The 18,605-nt window shown below is 38.4% G+C and overlaps 1 protein-coding gene across 3 annotated transcripts in view; it reads right to left on the reverse strand.

The window, feature by feature from the left end:
• cacna1ia (calcium voltage-gated channel subunit alpha1 Ia) overlaps positions 1-18,605 on the reverse strand; it is a 352,101-nt gene that overhangs the window by 89,514 nt on the left and 243,982 nt on the right. For all 3 annotated transcript variants that reach the window (XM_072915676.1, XM_061974102.2, XM_061974103.1), the window contains 6 exons: positions 16,345-16,523; positions 16,047-16,173; positions 14,910-15,035; positions 13,187-13,276; positions 12,922-13,114; positions 2,181-2,332 (listed from right to left, as the gene is read on the reverse strand). In XM_072915676.1, the coding sequence (XP_072771777.1) occupies positions 2,181-2,332; positions 12,922-13,114; positions 13,187-13,276; positions 14,910-15,035; positions 16,047-16,173; positions 16,345-16,523 (867 nt within the window). The remainder of the gene's footprint in view (positions 1-2,180; positions 2,333-12,921; positions 13,115-13,186; positions 13,277-14,909; positions 15,036-16,046; positions 16,174-16,344; positions 16,524-18,605) is intronic.

The following is an 18,605-nucleotide window of genomic DNA, read 5'->3' on the forward strand; positions in this document are numbered from 1 at the left end:
AACCCAATAAACCTCCCTCCCCCATTTACACTCAATCACACAAAAGGGTTGTTTCTTTCTGTTATTAATATTCTGGTTCCTACATTACATATCAATATATATCAATACAGTCTGCAAGGGATACAGTCCGTAAGCACACATGATTGTGCGTGCTGCTGGTCCACTAATAGTACTAACCTTTAACAGTTAATATTACTAATTTTCATTAATTACTTGTTTCTATGTAACTGTTTTTATATTGTTTTACTTTCTTTTTTATTCAAGAAAATGTTTTTAATTTATTTATCTTATTTTATTTTGTTAATTAAAAAAAAAAGTACTTTATCTTCACCATACCTGGTTGTCCAAATTAGGCATAATAATGTGTTTATTCCACGACTGTATATATCGTTGATATCGGTATCGGTAATTAAAGAGTTGGACAATATCGGAATATCGGATATCGGCAAAAAGCCATTATCGGACATCCCTAATTGTAAATAATGTTAAAGAGATTAATCCTTAATAAAATTCCCTTCAAGAAAAAAGTAACATTTTAATAAATAAAGTCTTTTACCCAAATATGCGTTACTCATTGAAAAACAACCCAAAAATCGTTCATAGAAGTGTTGTCCCGATACCAATATTTTGGTACCGGTACCAAAATTATTTAGTCTGCTGACGTATGCAGTAACATATTGTGTCATTTATCATTATTTTGTCAACATTACTAAGTGATAGAACATTTATTATTAATCTACTTGTTCATTTACTGTTACTATCTGCTTAATTTCTCTTTTAACATGATCTATCTACACTTCTGTTAAAATGTAATAATCACTTATTCTTCTGTTGTTTGGATGCTTTACATTAGTTTTGAATGATACCACAAATTTGGGTATCAACCCGATACCAAGTCGTTACGGGATCATACATTGGTCATATTCAAAGACAAATATGTCAAATATGTCAAGGGACATATTTCCTGAGTTTATATAAACATAATATAAATTAAAAGAAAACGAAAGAAGATGTTGTGATGCCAAAAAATATAGACGTAATCATAGTAGTATCGACTAGATATGCTACTGTACTTGGTATCATTACAATGTCAGGTGTAGATCCACCAATGGCGTTTGTTTACATTTTGATGCCGGTGAGCTACGGTGTGTAGTGAAGCATGTTTAGCAATTCCTCGTCCTGCAGGGATGATACTTGTAAGAAACATACTTTATTTGTCGCCATGGAGGCGTGGATTAGTGATTTAGAAGTAGCTAAAACACTGCCGACGGCGGATGGATGGCCAACGTTAGCCGCTAGCTAGCTAGCCATGTCTTAAAGCACCTCTTCCTGAGGGCGTTTCAGTGTTATAACTTCACCTTTATCTTTAGTTTTTAAGCCAAAATGCGTCCGTTCTCCATTTTATGTCTACACACTGTGTCTGCTTGTAAGTACTCCGTGATTGTGCGCTGCCGAACATGCTCCTCTGCTCGAAAAAAACAGCAATGACACGACGTGACGAGGACAGGGGGGGGGTGCGGGACCGGTACTTTTCAGAGACGGTATAGTACCGAATATGATTCATTAGTATCGCGGTACTATACTAATACCGGTATACTGTACAACCCTAGTTCATATTTTTGAAAACCCAGAAATTGAGTTAAAATAATGCCCTTATAACCCCCAAAATGGATTGCTCTCCATAAAAATAACTCCAAAATTTAACCCAACACTGGCAACCCATAAATTGGGTTATCAAAATAACCCAGCATTTTTTTTTAGTGTGTATGTAAAATAATATGTTGAATATGGGCTTCTGAAAAAATGAAAGGCTTCCAAATGTCAGCCGCCAAAATCCAACCAAGACCTGTGATATTCATCTGATTTTGGGTCAGTTGGAGGCAGTTCGCCCGACAGTCCGTTAAAGGTCGACGAGGTCCCTTATCTGAGGTATTATCACTTCTCTTCAATTCTTTCTCTGCAAAAAATATGACATCTTCACTAATGATTGGACATACACTGCATCAAATCAGGGGCGCAATCACGGCTCATTGTGTTGGCTCTTGCGCCACGTCCTCGATGCAACTTCCCGCCAGTCCACGGGCGCCAAACGACGGCGGTGCAATAGTTTGCGTTAACTTGTTTCACTCAAACTTCACGAGAGCACCTCCCACTAAGAAAAAATGGAGACAAAGTCTTACGTGAGGTTGATTGTAGTGCTCCAGGGACATGGTGATGACGTTGATGCAGATGATGAAGGTGATGATGAGGTCCAGGTAGTGGTTGGTGCATAGTGTGTGGATCATCAGGCGCACATTGCTGTAGCTGGCATAGTAGGGAAGCTTCTGGGCTTCTGTTGGTACAAAGATGTATCATATCAAAGCTGTTAAACACGTAATATATTTAGCTTTACACATTTAATTTAAGTAAAATGTCATTATTCCTCAAATAAAGCTATGTCGTGGAATAGTCCTCCCTCATGCACAAAACAATACACTAAAAAGAGACATTTTAGTGGAATATACAAAATCATTTTAATAACTTTATTATATATTTTTTTTTATTGTTTTGCTCTAAGAAATGCACTATATTGCCAAAAGTCAGTGTTCAAAAACAAGAAAAAAAAAATACAAAAATGAGGGGTATTTTATTTGAACTAAGCAAAATTATCTGCCAATAGAACAAGAAAATTTGGCTTTCCAAAACAAGTAAAACTAGCCAACCTCAATGAACCCAAAATACCTTAAAATAAGTATATTCTCACTAATAACAAGTGCACTTTTCTTGGTAGAAAGAAAAAAAAAAAGAGACCTTTTTGCTCAATACGTTAAAAAATATTCTTAAATTAAGTAAATGCTAGTGCCATTATCTTGACATAAAGATATCATGAGGTTTTTTTTTCATGCTTGAAGTAAGAAATTATCACTTTTAAAAAGTAGTTTTATACTTGTGAGTGTTGATGACACAGCTTTGCATCAGTTGATATTCTAGTTTCAAGCATGTTTTACTCAATATAGGTCATAACATCTCAGCTACAAGCTGTAATATCTTACTGAGATGATATAGGACCAAAACCCTTAAAACAAGTAAAACACTCTAATATAAAATCTGCTTAATGAGAAGAATTATCTTATCAGACAGAAAATAAGCAAATATCACCCTTATTTGAGATATTTAATCTTACTTAGATTTCAGTTTTTGCAGCTATTACAGCTTCAACTCTTCTGGGAAGGCTGTCCACAAGGTTGCGGAGTGTGTTTATAGGAATTTTCCACCATTCTTCCAAAAGCGCATTGGTGAGGTAACACACTGATGTTGGTCGAGAAAGCCTGGCTCTCAGTCTCAGTTCTAATTCATCCCAAAGGTGTTTTATCGGGTTCAGGTCAGGACTCTGTGCAGGCCAGTCAAGTTCATCCACACCAGACTCTTTCATCCATGTCTTTATGGACTTTGCTTTGTGCACTGGTGCACAGTCATGTTGGAAGAGGAAGGGGCCCGCTCCAAACTGTTCCCACAAAGTTGGGAGCATGGAATTGTCCAAAATGTTTTGGTATCCGGGAGCATTCAAAGTTCCTTTCACTGGAACCAAGTGGCCAAGCCCAACTCCTGAAAAAACAACCCCACACCATAATTGCTCCTCCACCAAATTTCACACTCCGCACAATACAGTCCGAAATGTACCGTTTCCCTTTCAACTTCCAAACCCAGACTCGTCCATCAGATTGCCAGATGGAAAAGCGTGATTCATCACTCCAGAGAATGCGTCTCCACTGCTCTAGAGTCCAGTGGCGACGTGCTTTACACCACTGCATCCGACACTTTGCATTGGACTCGGTGATGTATGGCTTAGATTCAGCTGCTCGGCCATGGAAACCCATTCCATGAAGCTCTCTGCGTACTGTACGTGGGCTAATTGGAAGGTCTCATGAAGTTTGGAGCTCTGTAGCAACTGACTGCAGAAAGTTGGCGACCTCTTTGCACTATGCGCTTCAGCATCCACTGACCCCTCTCTGTTAGTTTACGTAGCCTACCACTTAGTAGCTGAGTTGCTGTTGTTCCCAAACTCTTCCATTTTCTTATAATAAAGCAGACAGTTGACTTTGGAATATTTAGGAGCAAGGACATTTCTCAACTGGATTTGTTGCACAGGTGGCATCCTATGACAGTTCCATGCTGGAAATCACTGAGCTCCTGAGAGAGGCCCATTCTTTCACAAATGTTTGTAGAAACAGTCTCCATGCCTAAGTGCTTGATTTTATACACCTGTGGCCGGGCCAAGTGATTAGGACACCTGATTCTGATCATTTGGATGGGTGGCCAAATACTTTTGGCAATATAGTGTTTATATTTCAGACTCAGTATACATATTACTGTATTTTTTGGGCTACAGGGTGCACTTAAAATCCTTTCATTTCCTGTGCGCCTTACAAACCCGTGCGGATAATGTACATATTAATTCTGGTTGTGCTTTCTGACATCTAAGCAGTTGTATTTGGTACATGGTGTCATGATAAGTGTAGCCAGTAGATGGCAGTCACACGTAAGCGATATGTGTGGACTGCAGGCTGACGCCTGTTCAATCAATAACTTAGCAGGCAAGCACAAAACTTTTCCATTGACAATATAGAATAGAGGTCTCCAAACTTTTTGACTCGGGGGCCGCATTGGGTTAAAAACATTTGGCGGGGGGCCGGGCTGTGTATATATATATATATTATATATATTACGAGCACGATGATGTCATGTTATCGATGGGAAAATGCATGTTTAGACAATATGATTTGCCTGAGCGGCTAGGAGACACAGAGAGTAACAAGCGGTAAACAATGGATTAGAAAGGACAGATTAAAAAAAATAATAATAATTAACATTTTTTTACACACATATATATATATATATATATATATATATATATATATATATATATATACATACATACATACATACATACATATATATATATATATATATATATATATATATATATATATATATATATATATATATATATATATATATATATATATATATACGTTTACAAAAATCCGTCAACATGTTTTAGTGTGACTTTGGTAAACTATAAAGCCGCACCACATGACTAATTGGCAGGGCATTACGGCTACCATAGTCAGACGTGCAGTGCTTCAACATACGGGTATTATCAGGGTGTAGGTATAAGGAGCCCAAAATGGCATCAATCAGGAAACATATTATCTGGCGTTTTGTTTCACAAATTATGCAAAACCAACTTTTCTTACCAATGGTTCCTGCTGTTGTGTATTTATAGGTTCCGAAAAATTGCGCGTGTCCGCCATTGTAGCCTGCGCCGTAGTCAATAAACCTATTTTTCTCCCTCCTCTTGTTGTGGGGCATTCATCTTCCGCTGTTGCCATTTCTAATATAAAGCAGCGTACATAAATATATATATATATATATACAGTGCCCTCCAAAAGTATTGGAACGGTGAGGCCAGTTCCTTTATTTTTGTTGTAGACTGAAAACATTTGGGTTTGACATCAAAAGATGAATATGAGACAAGGGATCAACATTTCAGCTTTCATTTACAGGTATTTACATCTGGATCTGATACACAACTTAGAAGATAGCATTATTTGTAATAGAACACAACATTTTTAGGTGAGCAAAAGTATTGGAACATATAAACTTAAAATAGATTAAAGTGAATAAGACTTAATATTTAGTTGCAAATCCTTTGCTTTCAATAAGTGCATCAAGCCTGTGAGCCATTGACATCACCAAACTTTTGCATTCTTCTTTTGTGATGCTTTTCCAGGCTTTCACCGCAGCCTCTTTCAGTTGTTGTTTGTTTTGGGGAGTTATTCCCTTCAGTCTCCTCTTCAGCAGATAAAATGCATGCTCTATTGGGTTTAAGTCTGGAGACTGACTTGGCCAGTCTAAAACCTTCCACTTCTTGCCCCTGATCAACTCCTTTCTTGTTTTGGTCGTTATCTTGCTGCATGATGAAGGATCTCCCAATCAGTTTGGTTGCATCTTTCTTTAAATTAAAATAAATTAAAAATGTTTCTGTAGACTTCTGAGTTCATTTTGCTGCTGCCATCATGTGTACATCATCAATGAAGATGAGGTCCCAGAAGAAGCCATGCAAGCCCAAGCCATGACATTATGTTTCACAGATGAGGTTGTATGTTTGGGATCATGAGCAGATCCTTTCTTTCTCCAAATGTTCGCCTTTCCATCACTTTGAAAGAAGTTAATCTTTGTCTCATGAGTCCCATAAAAGAGGCTCATCTCTGTACCTTTTGGCAAATTCCAGCCTGGCCTTCCTGTTCTTCTTACTAATGAGTGGTTTGCATCTTCTGGTGTAGCCTCTGTACTTCTGTTCATGAAGTCTTCTGCCAACATTAGATTGTGATACCTTCACTCCTGCCCTCTGGCTCTGGAGGTCGTTGCTGATGTCACCAACAGTTGTTCTTTATAGCTCTCACAATGTTTCTGTCATCAACTCCTGATGTTTTCCTTGGTCTACCTGTTCCACGTCTGTTGCTTAGTACACCAGTGATTTATTTCTTCTTCAGGACATTCCCAATGGCGGTACTGGCTATGGCCAATGTTTGTGCAATGGCTCTGATTGATTGTCCATCTTCTCTCAGATTCACAATTGCTTCTTTTTCACCCATAGACAGCTCTCTGGTTTTCATGTTGGTTCCACCTCTAAATTCAGTCTGTACAGGCAAAACCTATCCTCCCCAATCTGAAACTGAGCTCAGACATTCAGTGATATTTATTGTTTGAATAATCAATGTAATTTGGAGACACCTGGGCAACAAAACACACCTGTCAGTCACATGTTCCAATACTTTTGCTCTCATGAATAATGGGTAGGTTGAAACAAAAAGTGCTATCTTCTAAGTTGTGTATCAGATCCAGATGTAAATACCTGGAAATGAAAGCTGAAATGTTGATCTCTTGTCCCATATTCATCTTTTGAAGTCAAACCCAAATGTTTTCAGTCTACAACAAAAATAAACGAATTGGACTCACTGTTCCAATACTTTTGGAGGGCACTGTATATATATATATATATATATATATATATATATATATATATATATATATATATATATATATATATATATATATATATATATGCATACACATATATATATATATATATATATATATATATATATATAAAGTAACGTATATACTGTATTCCAGTAGACTCGCTATGGAAGTGCTAAAAACTACAACATGGCTGACGGGGGGAAGACGCAGTCGAAGTGGAGCCAAGTAAAAAAGACCGCCCACAAAACGGAGCATCCTGAAGAGACGGTCAGAAAGCGGCTTGAAAACTAGTAAAATATGCAACATTTTGACCAAAAAAACACCGTTCCATGTTATGTAGACCACAAAGAAGTGTTTTAAATGAGGAAAAATATAATATGACATGATAATATTACAGGTGCGCGTTTTGTATGAAAATAGACCTGAATAGACCAGCTCATCGGCAGTGCACCTAATAATCCGTTGCACCCTATCGTCTGAAAAATATGGTACTTAAGTAAATTGGATATAGAAGTCTAATACGGTGCACAACAGACATTTTGCAAAAAAACATCTGAGATACTGTACACATTTGTGTGTCGTGTGCTCCGCTCCAGGCCTCCAGTTCTGCTGATTGCAGCCTGACAAAAATGCCAAATTGCTGGAGAAAAATAAGTCTTTTCAAACACTGTATTTTCTAAATTAAATGTTAAATCAAGTTTTATTGTACAAAACCCAAAGCCAGCGAAGCTGGCACGTTGTGTAAATTGTAAATAAAAACAGAATACAATGATTTGCAAATCCTTTTCAACTTATATTTAATTGAATAGACTGTAAAGACAAGATATTTAATGTTCGAACTGATGAAACATTTATTTTTTTTGGCAAATAATCATTAACTTAGAATTTAATGGCAGCAACACATTGCAAAAAAGTTGGCACAGTGGCATTTTTACCACTGTGTTACATGGCCTTTCCCTTTAACAATGCCAAGCCACGCTGTTGTAACACGTGGCTTGGCATTGTCTTGCTGAAATAAGCAGGGGCGTCCATGATAACGTTGCTTGGATGGCAATATATGTTGCTCCAAAACCTGTATGCACCTTTCAGCATTAATGATGCCTTCACATATGTGTAAGTTACCCATGCCTTGGGCAATAATAGACCCCCATACCATCACAGATGCTGGCTTTTGAACTTTGCGCCTTTAACAATCCGGATGGTTCTTTTCCTCTTTATTCCAGAGGACACAACGTCCAGTTTCCAAAAACAATTTTGAATATGGACTCATCAGACCACAGAACACTTTTACACTTTGCATCAGTCCAACTTAGATGAGCTCGGGCCCAGAGAAGCCGGTGGCATTTATGGGTGTTGTTGATAAATGGCTTTCGCTTTGCATAGTAGAGTTTTAACTTGACAGTGGTTTTCTGAAGTCTTCCTTAGCCCATGTGGTGATATCCTTTACACACTGATGTCGCTTTTTGATGCAGTACCGCCTGAGGGATCGAAGGTCACGGGCATTAAATGTTGGTTTTCAGCCTTGCTGCTTACGTGCAGTGTTTTCGCCATATTCTCTGAACCTTTTGATGATATTACGGACCGTAGGTGGAGAAATCCCTAAATTCCTTGCAATCGCTGGTTGAGAAATGTTGTTCTTAAACAATTTGCTCACGCATTTGTCCACAAAGTGGTGACTCTCGCCCCATCCTTGTTTGTGAATGACTGAGCATTTCATGGAAGCTGCTTTTATACCCAATTATGGTACCCCCTGTTCCCAATTAGCCTGTTCATCTGTGGGATGTTCCAAATAAATGTTTGATGAGCATTCCTCAACGTTCTCAGTCTTTTTTGCCACTTGTGCCAGCTTTTCTGAAACATGTTGCAAGCATCAAATTCCAAATGAGCTAGTATTTGCAAAAAATAAAGTTTTCCAGTTTGAACGTTATGTATCTTGTCTTTGAAGTCTATTCAATTGCATATAGGTAAAAAAAAAAGGATTTGTAAATCATTGTATTCTGTTTTTATTTACGGTTTACACAACGTGCCAACTTCACTGGTTTTGGGTTTTGTATGTGTTATATGTTCAGTAGTTGTCTTATTTTATTGTATTATGTTGTGGTGATGGATAAAGATATTCTCCAAGCAGGACTTCCTTGCTGGGTCAAGGGTGAACGCAGCCAACAACAACAGGCGGCAAGGCAGACTACTGTGTCTTCACCGCTGAAATCAAGTTGATTAACTTTCTACAGCTCAACTTTTCAATGCACTTCATTTTCAACTCCTGCCTCATCCATAACACATCTCCACGTCGGTGAGACTTTGATGCGAGCCATTTCAAAAGGTAACAGCGGGACGTAGCATCGGGGCTGGTGCAGCACTTCAGGCTAAGACTGATACATAAGACTGATATAAACGCTCAGCAGCTGTCCAGGGAAAGGGGAGATTAACTCTTTTGATGCACTTCTTCTTCCACATCAATAACACAACTTTGGCTTGAGCGATGCAGAAGGACAATGCAGGACACGCAATACTAACAACACGGAATGCTAACAACCCAGCTAATGATTGTAGCGGCGATTGTCAAGTTCACCAAAGTTTTTGCAGAAGAATTTACCATATGCCGGTGGTTTCAACATATGGAAACCCAGTTCTAACTTAGAAATATGACCCAGTCTGTGACAAAGTATTTCCACGCCGTGGCCGTGTTTTAGTTGCCGGGTGACGGCCTTAGCAATGATGTTTGAAGGATCCTTCCGAGTACTGCGATCTACAGTGGTACACACTTAAGCCTATAATATTGGGTAAAACAAGTGTAAAGGTGTATATATGGGTTGTATTTCATGTTAAGAGGGCTATAATGTTAAAAAAAAAATGTGTTCAGAAAGCGGTAAACGGTCATATCCGGGTAATCACGATATTACTAGTATAGTTGTGAGTTGTAAATATACACATACTGTACATATACATTCACTGTACAAACATACATATACATATACAACTACATATACATACATACAGTCATGCATATAATCACTTTTCATCAAACATATATTAACGTTGTTGCCCTAGGGGAAACTGGGTAACATATGGCACACAAACAAAGCTTAACCTATTGTTACTATAACAATCTACAAGGTTAATATAGTCGGCTTCTCTTTCTTCCCCTCCATTTATCTGCTTTCTTTTGTATTTCAAGTTATCATTACATATATGTATTGTTGCATTTGAAACAATTGTATTGTTGATAATAGAGGTAATGATTGTTATTATTCATTATCAAACTCTGCACTTACCTGAACGCTCACCACTTTATTACTTGCTTACCTTAAATAGAGATCTGCTGTGCAATATGTTTTTAACATTTTATTATGTTTTTAAATTTTAAATTGTTTTATTATTGTTGTTGTCTTAAGACTATTTTATGTACGGTAGGTTTGTTTTAAAAGCACTGAGCTGGATTGCTGTCCAATTTCGTTGTTTCCATACAATGATGATAAAGGTATTCTGATTCTGATTCTGATCAATATTGCTATTTCTATTGGTATTTTTATTGCTCTATTTCAGTGGTTCTTAACCTGGGTTCGATCGAACCCTAGGGGTTCGGTGAGTCGGCCTCAGAGGAGGTAAAGACACATCCGACTTATCGTGTAAATAAAAACTTCTCCCTATCAGCGTATTATGGATACCCCCAAACAATGTTCTCTCTAATTTTCCATCTGATTTGCAGGTTTTTTGATTGATCGATTGAAACTTTTACTAACAGATTGCAAAGGAAGAGAATACATTATATGAAACAGTACAGTTTACACAGTACAGTACATATTCCTTAAAATTGTCCACTAAATGGTAACCCCAATAAGTTTTTCAACTTGTTTAAGTCGGGGTCCACGTTAATCAATTCATGATAATGTGTGTAAGGTGTATACTTTGTTGTGAGTTCATGCACTGTGTTGGTTTTGTTCTTTGAACAAGGCGATGTTCATACACGGTTCATTTGTTGCACCAATAAAAAAAAACATATGACTTTTTCTTGAATTTGAAAAAAAAAAAAATTTTTATTTTTCACCAAAGAAGGGTTCGGTGAATGCGCATATGAAACTGGTGGGGTTCGGTACCTCCAACAAGGTTAAGAACCACTGTTCTATTTGTAGTGTAATAATATTTATTATCATTTCTGTATTATTAATATTTATTTCACTAACTGCTTCTTTGCTATCACTTTTACCATCATATTTGTACATATCCTATTTGCTGATGTTCTGTTGTTGTTGTTGTGTTTGCTGTTGTTGTTGTCTCTCTGTCTTATCCCCCTCTTGTCCCCGCAATTTCCCCCATTTTTACAGATTAGAAGTGCATTGCTTACCACAGCGTTTGTAAAGGTGTGCCTGCTTCTGATATAGCAAAAATAAATTTAAAAAATTTGGAAAAATCCTAACATTTCAAAATATATTGAATGGATGGTAACTGATCTGCTCAGTTGCCTTGTGGTTAGAGTGAGACTGGAAGGTCGTGAAATACTATAAAAATGGGACCCATTATCTCCCTGCTTGGCACTCAGCATCAAGGGTTGGAATTGGGGATTAAATCACCAAAATGATTCCCCGAGCGCGGCTCCTCACTGCTCCCCTCACCTCCCACGGTGTGGAACAAGGGGATGGGTCAAATGCAGAGGGTAATTTCATCACACCTAGTGTGTGTGTGTGACTATCATTGGGACTTTAAAGGCCTACTGAAACCCACTACTACCGACCACGCAGTCTGATAGTTTCTATATCAATGATGAAATCTTAACATTGCAACACATGCCAATACAGCCGGTTTAGCTTACTAAAGTGCAATTTTAAATTTTGCGCAAAATATCCTGCTGAAAACGTCTCGGTATGATGACGCCTGCGCGTGACGTCACGGATTGTAGAGGACATTTTGGGAGAGCATGGTGGCCAGCTATTAAGTCGCCTGTTTTCATCGCAAAATTCCACAGTATTCTGGACATCTTTGTTGGTGAATCTTTTGCAATTTGTTCAATGAACAATGGAGACAGCAAAGAAGAAAGCTGTAGGTGGGAAGCGGTGTATTGCGGCCGGCTCCAGCAACACAAACACAGCCGGTGTTTCATTGTTTACATTCCCGGAAGATGACAGTCAAACTTTACCATTGGCCTGTGGAGAACTGGGACAACAGAGACTCTTACCAGGAGGACTTTGAGTTGGATGCGTAGACACGGTACCGTGAGTACGCATGCAGCTGCGGCTTGCAAACATTTGATCGCTTGCCCATACGTGCGTGCCGCTATGTGCATGTCACGTACGTAACTTTGGGGACTTTGGGGAAATATATGTGCTGCACAAATTTTGGGGAGGTGAACGGTACTTTGGGCTGTGGGATTGAGTGTGTTGTGCAGGTGTTTGAGTTGTATTGGCGGGTTATATGGACGGGAGGGGGGAGGTGTTTGTTATGCGGGATTAATTTGTGGCATATTAAATATAAGCCTGGTTGTGTTGTGGCTAATAGACCATATATATGTCTAGTGTTTATTTACTGTTTTAGTCATTCCCAGCTGAATATCAGGTCCCACCCGCCTCTCACAGCATCTTCCCTATCTGAATCGCTCCCACTGCCCTCTAGTCCTTCATTCTCACTTTCCTCATTCACAAATCTTTCATCCTCGCTCAAATTATCCCCGTTTGAATAAGAAAATCGCATTTCAGTAGGCCTTTAACTTTAACTAAGTAGCAAACCAATGGGCGGAGCCTGTTCTGCGATTAGTCAGTCTACATGGTATATGGTCGCTCAACGAGCAGTTTTTGCCTTTTCCTGCTCGCAAAAGGTACCATAACAGAAAAGCCAGACAAACCACTCATTGTTCATTCATTTTCATCAGACCTTAGTTTCTATCCTTTCATTTTTCCATACTTCTCCTCTTCTTCTCCATGCGGCGCTGACGCTTCTCCTCGCGTCTCTTGGCCTCCTCCACCTCCTGGTGCTGCCGGCACTTGTGAAAGTTCTCCACCACCACGCCGACAAACATGTTGAGGACGAAGAAGCTGACGATGAGCAGGAAGGAGATGAAATAGAGCAGCATCCAGGGGTTGTTGTTGGTCACCGGCTGGGAGGGATGAACAAGTTAGGACGGTGATTTTGGCCAGATGTTCGTTAGCGGGTGTTGTCGGTTGTTTACCTGTTGGTCCACAGCGACGGCATCCAGGCCGTGGTACATGATGTTGACCCAGCCGTCCTTAGAGGCCAGTACAAACAGGGACATCAGGGCCTAAACACATGTAAACATTTTAAGGGTGAAAATATACACTTCATTTTACAAGCCCCGTTTCCATATGAGTTGGGAAATTGTGTTAGATGTAAATATAAACGGAATACGATGATTTGCAAATCCTTTTCAACCCATATTCAATTGAATGCACTACAAAGACAAGATATTTGATGTTCAAACTCATAAACTTTTTTTTTTTTTGCAAAAAATAATTAACTTAGAATTTCATGGCTGCAACACGTGCCAAAGTAGTTGGGAAAGGGCATGTTCACCACTGTGTTGCATGGCCTTTCCTTTTAACAACTCTCAGTAAACGTTTGGGAACTGAGAAGGTGGAATTCTTTCCCATTCTTGCTTGATGTACAGCTTAAGTTGTTCAACAGTCCGGGGGTCTCCGTTGTGGTATTTTAGGCTTCATAATGCGCCACACATTTTCAATGGGAGACAGGTCTGGACTACAGGCAGGCCAGTTTAGTACCCGCACTCTTTTACTATGAAGCCACGTTGATGTAACACGTGGCTTGGCATTGTGTTGCTGAAATAAGCAGCGACCTCCATGGTAACATTGCTTGGATGGCAACATATGTTGCTCCAAAACCTGTATGTACCTTTCAGCATTAATGGCGCCTTCACAGATGTGTAAGTTACCCATGTCTTGGGCACTAATACACCCCCATACCATCACAGATGCTGGCTTTTCAACTTTGCGCCTATAACAATCCGGATGGTTCTTTTCCTCTTTGGTCCGGAGGACACGACGTCCACAGTTTCCAAAAACAATTTGAAATGTGGACTCGTCAACCCACAGAACACTTTTACACTTTGTATCAGTCCATCTTAGATGAACTCAGGCCCAGTGAAGCCGACAGCGTTTCTGGGTGTTGTTGATAAACGGTTTTCGCCTTGCATAGGAGAGTTTTAACTTGCACTTACAGATGTAGCTACCAACTGTAGTTACTGACAGTGGGTTTCTGAAGTGTTCCTGAGCCCATGTGGTGATATCCTTTACACACCGATGTCGCTTGTTGATGCAGTACAGCCTGAGGGATCGAAGGTCACGGGCTTAGCTGCTTACGTGCAGTGATTTCTCCAGATTCTCTCTACCCTTTGTTGATATTACGGACCGTAGATGGTGAAATCCCTGAATTCCTTGCAATAGCTGGCTGAGAAAGGTTTTTCTTAAACTGTTCAACAATTTGCTCATGCATTTGTTAACAAAGTGGTGACCCTCGCCCCATCCTTGTTTGTGAATGACTGAGCATTTCATGGAATCTACTTTTATACCCAATCATGGCACCCACCTGTTCCCAATTTACCTGTTCACCTGTGGGATGTTCCAAATAAGTGTTTGATGAGCATTCCTCAACTTTATCAGTATTTATTGCCACCTTTCCCAACTTTTTTGTCATGTGTTGCTGGCATCAAATTCTAAAGTTAATGATTATTTGCAAAAAAAAAAAATGTTTATCAGTTTGAACATCAAATATGTTGTCTTTGTAGCATATTCAACTGAATATGGGTTGAAAATGATTTGTAAATCCTTGTATTCCGTTTATATTTACATCTAACACAATTTCCCAACTCATATGGAAACGGGGTTTGTACACTAAACACAAAAACAAATGGCACCGACCTGTCCCAGGTTGTCGAAGTTGTACTTATGGTGGACCCACTTGTAGTTGGCTTGCAGACAGTCGGATTTGTTGGTGATGTTTTTGACATCCGGTCCCAAGCAGTAGAAGAACTTGCCTTTAAACAGCTGTTGGAGAATCGAGACAATGAGACGGGCTAAACAAGGGTTATAATATTAATAATAATAACAATTAGCTTTATTGTTTCCGAGGAGAAATTTGTCTTAGACATTAAGACACAGCGTTTTACATACATACATACATACATACATACATACATACTAGAGATGTCCGATAATATCGGGCTGCCGATATTATCGGCCGATAAATGTTTTAAAAGGTAATAATTATCGGTATCGGTTTCAAAAAGTAAAATTTATGATTTTTTAAAACGTCGCTGTGTACACGGACATAGGGAGAAGTATAGAGCGCCAATAAACCTTAAAGGCACTGCCTTTGCGTGCCGGCCCAATCACATAATATCTACGGCTTTTCACACACACAAGTGAATGCGATGCATGCTTGGTCAACAGCCATACAGGTCACACCGAGGGTGGCCGTATAAACAACTTTAACACTGTTACAAATATGCGCCACACTGTGAACCCACACCGAACAAGAATGACAAACACATTTCGGGAGAACATCCGCACCGTAACACAACATAAACACAACAGAACAAATACCCAAAACCCCTTGCAGCACTAACTCTTCTGGGACACTGCAATATACACCCCCCGCTACTCCCTACCCCCTAAACCCCGACCCCCCCACCTCAACCTCCTCATACTCTCTCAGGTTATAAAAAATAATGCATTTTGTGACTTCAATAATAAATATGGCAGTGCCATGTTGGCATTTTTTTCCATAACTTGAGTTGATTTATTTTGGAAAACCTTTTTACATTGTTTAATGCATCCAGCGGGGCATCACAACAAAATTAGCCAGAAAAATGTGTTAATTCCACGATTGTATATGTCGGCATGGGTTGATATCGGAATCGGTAATTAAGAGTTGGACAATATCGGAATATCGGGTATCGGCAAAAAAAACATTATCTCTAATTAATTTCTTTAAATGTAGGGGAAAAAAATCTAAATGTTTGTGTAGATTTAATTTTTAGGCCATAACATCCCCACCTGGACGCCGAGAATGCCAAAGATGATGAAGAAAGCACAGCAGATGAGGACAATGTTGCCGATGGGTTTGAGGGAGGTGATGAGGGTCTCCACCACCAGCTTCAGGCCTGGAGCTCTGCTAATCACCCTGTAGGGAAGAATAGAACGAACAAATATTTTTAAAACTCTTATACTGGATCTCTTAATAGTGTTTCAGGCAAACAATTGTTTTAAAGTAGCATAGAGAAAAACCACTGATGCTATGTCTGTAGATTACATTCAGACTGTATCATTGAACAGTGCTTTGCCTTTACTGCACCTGAGGGGACGCAAGGTTCTCAGCAGTCGGAGCACTCGGAGCACACCCAGGATCTTAGCCCCGCCCGCCATGGACACCACAATGTCAATCAATGATACAAAAACCAGAAAGCCGTCCAGGATGTTCCAGCTGCTCCGCAAATATGCCTGCTCCCCCATGTACAGACCCATGGAGACCACCTGAGGGTGAGAAAGACAGCATGAAGGGTGACGCCTGGACGACTACGTTGACAATGAGTTGCATTAAATCCAAAGAGGTTCATAAGGTTTTCCAAAAATCATGCAATTTTGTTATTCGTATAGCCGGACCTGTGTGTTTATTTCCGTTTATTTATCAACAGTTTTAGCCGAAACCGTCAGATACGGAAATAAACACACAGGTCTGGCTATAAGAATACCAAAATTGCAGAATGAGCATTGTTTTTTGTCTGGGTACAGACTAGGTTCTTTTATATATATATATATATAAATATATACAGTATATATATATATATATATATATATATATATATATATATATATATATATATATATGGTTTTCTTTATTTTAATGACTATTTGCATTGTAGATTGTCAGACTAGGTTCTTTTATATATATATATATATAAATATATACAGTATATATATATATATATATATATATATATATATATATATATATATATATATATATTTATATATATATATATATATATATATACATACATATATATATATATATATATATATATATATATATATATATATATATATATATATATATATATATATATATGGTTTTCTTTATTTTAATGACTATTTGCATTGTAGATTGTCACCGAAGGCATCAAAACTATGAATGAACACATGTGGAGTTATGTACTTAACAAAAAAAGGTGAAATAACCAAAAACATGTTTTATACTCTCGTTTCTTCAAAATAGCCACCCTTTGCTCTGATTACTGTTTTGCACGCTCTCTGATTAGTGCCCAGGAGCAGGTGAGCATCCCGAACACTAATCAGAGGCAGGTAAAAAACAATCTGCAGTCATGGCAACTAAAACACAAACCAAGGGGTGCTCAAAACAGGAACTGAGGGAGTCAAAAACTAAAACATTATCCGGGCAGCAGATTATGACAATAGGAGTTCTATACAGCATGCTCAAATATTTGCATGTACATAAGATGTGTGATTGTAAATAATGTTAATGAGATTAATCCTTAATTGGGGGTTAAATCACCAAAATGATTCCCGAGCGCGGCCACCGTTGCTGCTCACTGCTCACCTCACCCCCCCCTGGGCTATTCGTGGACCAGCATTTGACCCATCCCCAACAAGGGGATGGGTCAAATGCAGAGAGTAATTTCACCACACCTAGTGTGTGTGTGTGACTATCAGAGGTACTTTAACTTTAATACAATTCTCTTCAAGAAAAAAGTATCTTTTAAAAAAAAAAAAAAAAAAAAAAAGCCTTTCACCCAAAAATGAGTTACTCATTGAAAAACAACCCAAAAATGGTTCATAGTTTTGAAATCCCAGAAATTGAGTTAAAATAATACCCTTATAACCCCACAGATGGATTGCTCTTCATAAAAATAACTCCAAAATGTAACCCAACACTCGCAACTCATAAATTGGGTTATCAAAATAACCCAGCATTTTTTTGTGTGTAGCTGGGAGTTAAAAGGCTACACTAGTGTTGTAATGATACCAATATTTTGGTACCGGTACTAAAATTATTTTGATCCTTTTCAGTACTTTTCTAAATAAAGGAAACCACAAAAAAATTGCATTATTGGCTTTATTTTCACAAAAGATCTTAGGGTACATTAAACATATGTTTATTATTGCAAGTGTGTCCTTAAATAAAATAGTGAATATACAAGACAACTTGTCTTTTAGTAGTAAGTAAACCAACAAAGGCTCCTAATTAGTCTGCTGACATATACAGTAACACATTGTGTCATTTTCCATTCTATTATTTTGTCAACATTATAAAGGACAAGTGGTAGAAAATTAATTATTAATCTACTTGTTCATTTACTTTTATTAACTGCTTACTTTCTCTTTTAACATGTTCTATCTACACTTCTGTTAAAATGTAATAATAACTTATTCTTCTGTTGTTTGATACTTTACATTAGTTTTGGATGATACTGTCAGGACTTGGACTTTGGTGGTGCAAAGCGACTTGACCAGACACAGTGTGAAGGTATGACATCTTTTAATTTTTCTATCAAAAGGTGAAAACAAAAGGCGCGCACAAGGCGGGGAACAAACTTG

This window comes from Nerophis lumbriciformis, linkage group LG22, assembly GCF_033978685.3.
Source record: "Nerophis lumbriciformis linkage group LG22, RoL_Nlum_v2.1, whole genome shotgun sequence".
NCBI classification, from domain to species: domain Eukaryota; kingdom Metazoa; phylum Chordata; class Actinopteri; order Syngnathiformes; family Syngnathidae; genus Nerophis; species Nerophis lumbriciformis.